Here is a 9,111-nt window from a genome sequence, read left to right as displayed (position 1 = left end):
ATCTATACCTTCAGTGAAAACCCCCTTCTTTTGAAAACAAAAAGTTTATTCAGCAACAACTTGATGTTTTAGAAATGCTTCAAATCAGAAAATTGTTTGATTAACCGAAGGAAATTTCCAACTTCTGTCAAAATCATGTACTATTGTTATCCAAATATATGCCATTTTTCCTTTGCTTGTTTAGTGATAGCATTACTACATGAACAGTGTCTAAAGTGTATCAGCAAGATTTTAGGGTGAAAAAGAAAGGTGAAATATGTAGATGTTACTCTTAATTCAGTACATAAACCTTTGGAACTATCTGTATATACTTCTACGGGAGACTTTAATGCTATCCATATCCTTGAAAAAGGACACAAAAGACTCAAAATGTCTTCGAGTTTGAACAAAATTATCCACAGGGAACTAGACTTTCTACATAACTATAACCTCCTACAATGTAGCTCTCCGAAGGAAGCCCCTTGATTTTTACTTTTCTCCAACTCTTTGTCGTGACATCATAACATAAACATAAAAAGCCTGGTTTTAAATTCACAATGAATATAATCTCCCCATCTCTGGATTTGCAGAAGCATATGATTCGAAGAGATGATTCTATTTTAGGGCTTATGACGTTCCATATTGAAGAAAAGCTAATGATATGACTCTTCCATCGATCTTCTTTCTTAATATTTTCTAAAATCCACAAGCGGATGTATCCAGTTAACCAATTTTCACAATCTGTGACTGCTAATTTACCCTTCACCTCTATCAGCTTGTAATCACCTGCCTTGTGATGAGATGAATTCCATAATTCAATAATATTGAATTTTTCAGATTTGATATCAAATGCAGCTATATCACGTCTATTAGACATGGCAGACTGATATATAAACCGATAGATAACTCCACTAATGCAAACACCTGGCATGGAATAGAAAATGCCTGGGTAAATGCTTTGAGTCTCTCTCCATTCTTCGTCTATGCCTAAAGTCAAAACCCAGTTTTTTCTGCCCCCTTCTCGAACATGATATGTTGACAAAAGAACTTTGTACTTATTTTCTTTTGATTCAAAACCTAATGCATAGTTACACAGAGAAAATTCTTCATTTAGATTTGGAAGAAATCTTACTTCTCTTGTACTAGGATTGAAAACTGCTGCACGTCCCAGAGATAATGGTTCACAAACGCAAAATAAACCATTAACGCAATCCAACCAAGAAGAATCTGAAGAGCCGTAGAGTCCATCAAATCTCGCAGTTTGAAAAAGGGAGGCACCTATTTTTCCATCTTCCTTTTGCTCAGCTGTGTAAAAAGCTCTCTTTTCATGGAGAAAGAATTTTGTTCCATCTGGACGAGTTATAGAGCGATATCCATGGATATCCACAAAATCTGACTCAGATACAAGAGAATTGCAGAATTTGGTCACGCACTTGAAACGCATTAAGGACTTAGTAGGAAGCCATGAGAATATTTCAAAGATTATTTCTCGAGGAATTGAAGATTTACTTCCTAAAGAATCCATTGTAGAAAAGTGATTTTGGTGAGAAAGATGAGAATTAGGACTCTTTCCTTGGTAGAACTAGGAAAAAGAAAACCCTTGAAACGCTTTTTTTCTCTAGGGTCTTTAAAACCCTTCTTCCCTTGCACGTTAGCTAAAATAACTCGTGTCTCTTAATAAATCTTTTCCCCAATAGTATAGGTAAAGTATTTAAAGCCTTAACATTAGTTGAAAACCACTTGTAGACTAAATAGGATTAGTAACCCAACGTGCAGCAAATTGGGACCTTTTTTAATAACCAACAGACAGATTAGGATTAGAAGTCATAATTCGAAAAGTTAATTCAATTTAAAATAGACTTGGAGTACTCTCCAACAATTGAAATACTTTTACATTTGTAGACATTAATATTAAATAGATTATATAATTTTTACATTTATATAAAACTCGATCAATATTTAGCGTATATTTTTGTCATTCAACATTTAGCGAAAATTATTCATGTTTTTAATATATGTAGAAGATAGATAGATAGATAGATATATGATACTCCCTCCATTCCATAATAAGTAATTCTTTTAGGTCATGCACACCCCTTAAGAAATTGTTCACTCTTAGAAAATTAGGAATGTTTTTACTAATTTACCCCTAATCAATTGTGCTTACATAATTAAATGCATAGAAAAAAGAAAAGGTAGTTAATGAATCTTGATCATTTAAATAAGGGCAATTTTGGAAAAATCTGCTCAAAGTATTCTTGAAATCCTAAAGCACTACTTATTTTGAAAAAAATTGAAAAAGCCTAAAAAATCACTTATTATAAAATGGAGGGAGTAATAATTAAAACGAAAATTTAAATTGAAGATGAGAAACTCTTGTGCGCACATATAACTTTAGGATTGCAATAACTTTTCTATGAAAACTTTACATTATTTTCTTGTACGGTCAAATAATAAATAAAAGCAGTAAATGTTTTATTTTAGCTAACTTGCAAGGGAATAAGGGTTTTAAAGACCCTAGAAAAAAAAGCATTTCAAGGCCCACGTTTAAATGGCCCGGCCCCGGCTTGGCCCCCATGTGACCCACGTTTATCTCTTTTTTAAATTTGTCCATCGATGTTAGTCGTTTAATTTGTATGTTTTGAACTTTTGAATTGAAATATTTCGCCGTTCAAGTTTGTATGTTTTGAATTTGCAATGTTATCAATTTAAGTTTAAGTTTTATTTTAAATTATTTATGTAGATGTTGATATGTCTATTTGACTAGACACGAAGTTTAAGAAAGAAGAAAAGACTTTCAAACTTGTGGTGTTAAATGAGTCACATATATTTTGTGTGGCTATAAATCATTGCATAAAGGTTAATTGTTTCCAAATAAAAAAAGGGTCATTCTTTTTAGCACGGACTAATAAAGAAATAAAATCACGTAAATTGAAATGGAGGGAGTATTGTATTTTATATAATCTACGTATCCACATTATATAGACATGCTAATGGAATTTTACTTTTATATAAAACTATCACAATCTAATATATACTATATACTGAAAATGTATCAAAGGTATATTTGTTGAGAAAACAAGATTGTCGAGCTTTAAAATACAATTTTAAAGAAAACTTAAGTGCTCCGTAAAAAGAGTCTCCTAATTTATTGGGATACAATGTTTTAAAAATATTTATTATTAGTAATAAATGTAGTATTTATCTCTTTTTTTTAAAAAAAAAATTAAAGTGGGCGGGGCGGTGGTGCGTCGGTGAGCCATCACCGGGCTGCGAGTGGGGGGCTAGGGGGCTGTCCACCTTGTCCGGCCCAACCCCCTAATAAATCCCACCTAGCCCAGCCCCTTACACATCTTAGGGGTCTGGGCTGGGCCGGTGGTGGGCCGGGTTTACCACTTGACAGGCTTACATCAAGGTAATTTTTCTAGCCATTGTACATGTTGTTCTTAAACTTCAATATTTTTGTGTCGAGCTTCCCGATTGATTGGCTCTTGTCATTGCTCTTTTCTATCTTGGACGTTAAAATTCATACTCCCTCTGTTTCAATTTGTTTGAACCTATTTCCTTTTTAGTCCGTGCTAAAATGAATGACCTCTTTCCTAATTTGGAAACAAATTCACTTTATGAATGATTTATAGCCACACAAATTTTCAAGGCTTATTTTGAACCACAAGTTTCAAAAGTTTTCCCTCTTTCTTAAATGTCGTGCCCAGTCAAATGGGTTCATATAAATTGAAACGGAGGGAGTATGATTCTAGGTGCACCAACAAAACTTTTTTGTAGAGATGATTGTTTTCCTTCTTGATTAGATCCTCTAAGTTAACTTGGTATCTTAAGAATTGATAAACCAACCGATATTGTGATTGGATATATTCTATTGTTCGTCATGATTGAGTTTCCAGTTTTGTAGAATATTAACTCTTCAGGTTACAAGGGGAGTTTCATGTGAAGTCTTTAAAGTTGAATGGTTAGAGGTAATTGGGCGTATTCATGTGTTTAGAGTCTATACATACGATTTTTTCGTACATGAAGAAATCATATGCTATCTATATTCATAGGCTAAATTTGTAATTCTAACATGCATAATTGTACATTATATTGTTATTTCTATATTTTTTTTCCTTTCCTCTATTTATTGTATTATTGGACAATTATCACCGAACTATTCAAGAGAAGACGTTATGAAAGAAGATACACTACATATGCCCTCGGGAGTGGTCCGATAGTGTTGGTTTAACGGTGGTGGCAATAAAGTTATTGCAACTTATTGTTGGAGAATATACTAAATGCAAACTTGTAGAATCAGTGGATTCTCTATTTGCATTGATAGCTAGGCAAAGAGCTTTTCATATGCCCTCGGGAGTAGTCTGATAGCTAGGGAAAGAGTTTTTCATCAGAAAAGCTTACAAAAAATCAACATAATTATCCTAAAAATATTATCAGTATAGAAGAACGGAATTAGAAAATGCAGAGTCATGGAGTTTGAATTCAATTAAAATTTTCATTTGAGTACAATTGTGAAATTTGATTTTATCTAATATCTATTAAAATTTTCATTTGAATACAACTAAAGATTGTTCTTTGACTACAACTCTGAAACTAGAATCCTACTAAACTTTCTTCTAAAGGTCCCGAACAACCATTACAATAAAAAGAAATCTTTTCCCGGATGCTTGAGATACCTTATAAGATTATTTTCCACTAAACACTTCCGTAAAAACAGATATCGTATTTGCAGGTAAAGAAGTGATAAAGCGTGCAGCAATCTGTTGCATGATAATGATAATGATTAACCAGTTGGTTGTACTCTCCTTATCTACTAACCACATACAATTATCACATTAATGTAGAGACTTATAGTCTGTTTGGCCAAGCTTTTAGGAGGCTAAAAGTGTGTATACGGTAGAAACCGAAGCAAATTGTTGCCGTTTCTGGACGGGCAGTCGGAGTAAAAATGAGAACGCTACACCTCGGGGTATAGTCGAAGGAGTCAGAGTCTATGAAATCGGTGATCTGCTCAATAGGACATCGGAAACCGAAGTAGTGTTGAAGAATGAAGGTACTCCGAGCTCGAGGGAAAGATACCCGGCACAAGCTCGAAGGGTCCGCTACAAGCCAGCTTACACACCGCCAATCACGCTGTCATTTACGCTAACACCCATACGGGATCTCTGACATCCGTATGATGCACCGTTTTTGTGGATTTTAGGGTTTTCTTAAAGGGCTTTTTTAGGGTTGTACAAAGACCCATCTAGTGTTTGCTATAAATAGAGGTGAACCTCCTTCATTTTTTGGCTGGTTTTTTCATACACACTCATACTTGTAATCTGAAAATTATATATTGAAGCTTTCTATTGGTTTGGCTCGGGACAGAGGCGGTTCGATCTTTCCAAAACCGGACCAAGTTCACAGAGACGAACATCTTGATTTCTTAAGCTACTTTCTTTCTTATTCGCTAATATATTGCTTATTGTCACGTATTGCTTTACACAAATCACTAACCAAACCACATATCCTTTAAACCACGTATAAATTTAATTGTTACTATTTTAAGGGTAAACAGTTTGGCGCTCACCGTGGGGCCGAGGATAATAGTGGTGATTGTTTTACAACTCTATTTTTCACTTGTTTTTTGAAATTTTGTGATTTCAGATAATTTCAAGATGGCAAACAGCGGTCAATCGGTGCACGTGAACAACAACGAAATGATGAATCACCACGACGAAAATAACAATAGTGGGGTACCGAACTACAACGCTCCCCCTGTTAATCCCATTGATCCAAATCTTTGTCAAATCGACCGATGCTATCAACCAGAACACTGGTGGCATTCAGGCCACGGATCCTTTAAATAGCGATAATTCAGCAATTTTACCTCGGGCGCCAGCTCGAAAAACACCGGGCAACGCCGTAGAGGAAGTTAACTTACATTTGATGTATGATATGTTGCAGGAACAACAGGTGGCTATAGCTCAGCTCCAAAAGAAGGCGGCAGAGCAATTGCAGCAGGGCCAAGTCGGGCTATTGAGCCAAACCGAGAGGAAAATCGGGAAGAAGATCGGGTTGCTGATAGTGGTAATGATTCGGGATCGGGCACATCTGCCGAGGTCTTAAAAATGCTCGAAGCGTTGGCTAAACAAATTGAATCTAATGAGAAAAAGGTAGAAACGTACAACTCTCGAGTGGACCAGATCCCGGGGGCCCCTCCGATCTTGAAAGGACCGGACTCAAAAAGATATATTCAAAGGCCTTTTCCTCCGAACGCGGCCCAAAGTTGATCCCGAAGAGGTTCAAAATGTCCGATATTCCAAAGTATGATGGAACGACTGACCCATAGGAACATGTGACTTCGTATACTTGTGCCATAAAGGGCAACAATGTTGAAGAGGATGAAATCGAGTCAGTGCTACTAAAAAAGTTTGGTGAAATGCTGTCTAAAGGGGCACTAACTTGGTATGACCATCTGCCCGAGCATTCCATCACTTCTTTTGAGATGCTCGCGGATGCGTTTATTAAAGCCCATGCCGGAGCTAAGAAGGTGCAGGCAAGGAAAGTGAACATCTTCAGAATCGCCTAAAGAGATGATGTTCGGCCAAAATTGCATATATTTAGCCATTGTTGCCTCACATTTTAATATTTTTAATCGTCCTTTGAGTATTAATTATAACGAGTTGTGCTAATATTATATTTTTAACGTGTAGAAGGGACCCGGAGCAAAAAGGAATTTAACGCGCTGGATTTTTGTATAATGGAAAAAAGTTAAAATAAAACATGCAACAAAGTACACGTGGAATGATGTGAAAAGGAGAAGTTGTCTATGTGGCATATGCATCAGGAAGTACATAATTATTACCATCTTGGATGAAGTAAATGAATTAAGCAATTTGAAAGCAAAGCAAAAGAGAGAATGTACCTGGAAGGCAACAACGTGTGATCTGCACGCGACGCAGACGAGACGCGTACAGAACAGGTCTCTGAAGTTTATTTTCCAATCCGAATTGGATTTGGTTTTTAAAAGCCCGGGTCTTTTGGTACCCTATAAATACATATCCTACACGGTTTTTACATAACTTTGGATAGCTTGAAACCCTTAGTTAAGAACTTTGGACCTAAAGAGAGCTTGGAGTCGCCGTGGAAAGCCGTAGTTACAGGGTTTTATCTTCTCTCCTCTATAATACTTATTTTTATGTTTTTATTCGGATGATTTGTTGTCTTACTTCCATTTATATGTGGAGCTAAACTCTTTAGTTCTAGGGTTTTGACACCAACATGAAAATTGACATTTGATTATCGTTTCTATCTATTAAATTTCCATATTTTTGGGTTGCTTATTTATTCTTGTGCTTAATTGTTTAATTACTTGATCACTAATTAGACACTATCTATGGTGTGTGAGTTGGACTTGAGAGAGGGAATTCACGTACGTAATAAGAATAAATAGAGTTTGTTCCATTTTATCTTTTCGCAACTGAGGATAGAGATATACCCTTTAGCCCTACTTAGTTGAATATGGAAAAATAAATACGTTCTTGTTACCTTTGGCGATCATAGAGATATAGGCGTTACAGTAGCATCTACAGGCTTGTGAGTAGTTCGAGAGAATATGATAAAGTTACAATTAACCCATCAACTAGTAACCCATAGGTAGAACGATTTAAAGACTCAACTGGATTGTTACACCTTGAAAATTTCCGCGTCGATTACGTCGTAAGCAAACTAATGTAAGTCCAGAGAGGCTATGATACCCCTATCAGGTTAAAGAAAGACTTTTGACAATTATTAAGCATGTACCCTAAAGGTTCCGAGGCTAAGATAATCGAAAAGTACTTTTCGTGAAAGTTGCTTGTTATTTGGGTAAGAGAGATACGGCCCAACATATGGACCGTAAAGTGACATACGGACCGTCTCTCATGTCGAGAGGCGTAAAACAACATCAGAGTTGTGCAAAATTTTGGCCAACATACGTAAGACATACGGACCGTAAGTATGACATACGAACTGTATGTCCACCGTAAGTTTGTGTCGGTGGAAAAGTTCCAAGTTACATATATATTTGGCCCACTTCGTTTTTCCCATTTTTTCATTACCAACGGACTCTAAATACTCCCAAAAACCCTCTCCACACCTCTAGAACCTTCTCCACACTTCATTTACATAAATACAAGGCAAATCAAAGATCAACATCATTAATCCAAGGAAATCAAGTGCAAGGAAGCTCTTTAGGATTGCTAGAAGTCAAGAATTTCTTTGGAAGTGGAGCTAGGGTTTTCTTCAAGTGAAGCATTTCCATCCAAAACCCATTTCTATCCAAAACCCATTTCTACACAATCAAAGGTGAGTTTTATGATCATTCATGTTATTTAGAATATTGAAGGGTTGAAAGACTTGGATTATGGAAGAAAGTAGAAAATGGATTACAAATATACGAATAGTAGTATTCTTGAATAGTAGTTTGATATGGATCATGATTCTTGAGGTATTATGAGTGAAATCTTGTTGTAAATGATACAAATGATGTTAAGGAGGTATTATATGAGAACGAGTACGATGTTATGCCATGACTTTGGTCATGAATCATTTGGTAAGGAATTGTGGGAATTGAATAATGTCGAACTTGACAAAGTTATTGATTATGATATTATGAATGTTGTTATTGATGTTGGGAGTTGTTATAGCATATGGAGGAAGTTGTAGAAACAAAGGAGATGCTGCCCAATTTTGGTTAGCTTTAGCTTAAGCCTAAGTATGTTCCAATTATCTAATCTTGGTACGGATTCTCTTGAAGGTAGAATCGTGAACCTTGGAGAAAAGCGTTTAATTGATAAAGTTGGAGAGACGTAAAGGTATGTGAGGCTAGTTCCTTCTTTTTCTAAGGCATGATTCCTGTAATATGACCTCCTTTATCTTTCCATGACTTTCTCATATTCCGAAAATTATAAGCCCATGACTATTAAGAACTACTCATGAGATAAAAATAAGAGATATGTTATGAATATGATGACGATGATGATTAGTCTAAGTCTAGAGATTCCAAAGTTTACGATATTATATTATTATAAAGTTAATGATTCCTTGATATTATTCATTGTCGCTAGACTCACCTTATAATACTAGTTCCTTCAAGGTGAGATA

General features: G+C 35.7%; 1 protein-coding gene across 1 annotated transcript; it reads right to left on the bottom strand.

Annotated features, from left to right (window-relative positions):
* Positions 1–299: 299 nt before the first annotated feature.
* Positions 300–1,529, bottom strand: LOC132043026 (putative F-box protein At1g47730). Its single transcript, XM_059433516.1, has one exon. It carries the CDS (start codon positions 1,502–1,504, stop codon positions 392–394), a length of 1,113 nt encoding a protein of 370 aa, XP_059289499.1. The 5' UTR covers positions 1,505–1,529; the 3' UTR covers positions 300–391.
* Positions 1,530–9,111: the final 7,582 nt, after the last annotated feature.

This window comes from Lycium ferocissimum, unplaced genomic scaffold, assembly GCF_029784015.1.
Source record: "Lycium ferocissimum isolate CSIRO_LF1 unplaced genomic scaffold, AGI_CSIRO_Lferr_CH_V1 ctg2013, whole genome shotgun sequence".
NCBI classification, from domain to species: Eukaryota; Viridiplantae; Streptophyta; class Magnoliopsida; order Solanales; family Solanaceae; genus Lycium; species Lycium ferocissimum.
Note: the sequence above shows the minus strand (reverse complement) of the source record. Positions and strands in the feature narration are given on the sequence as shown.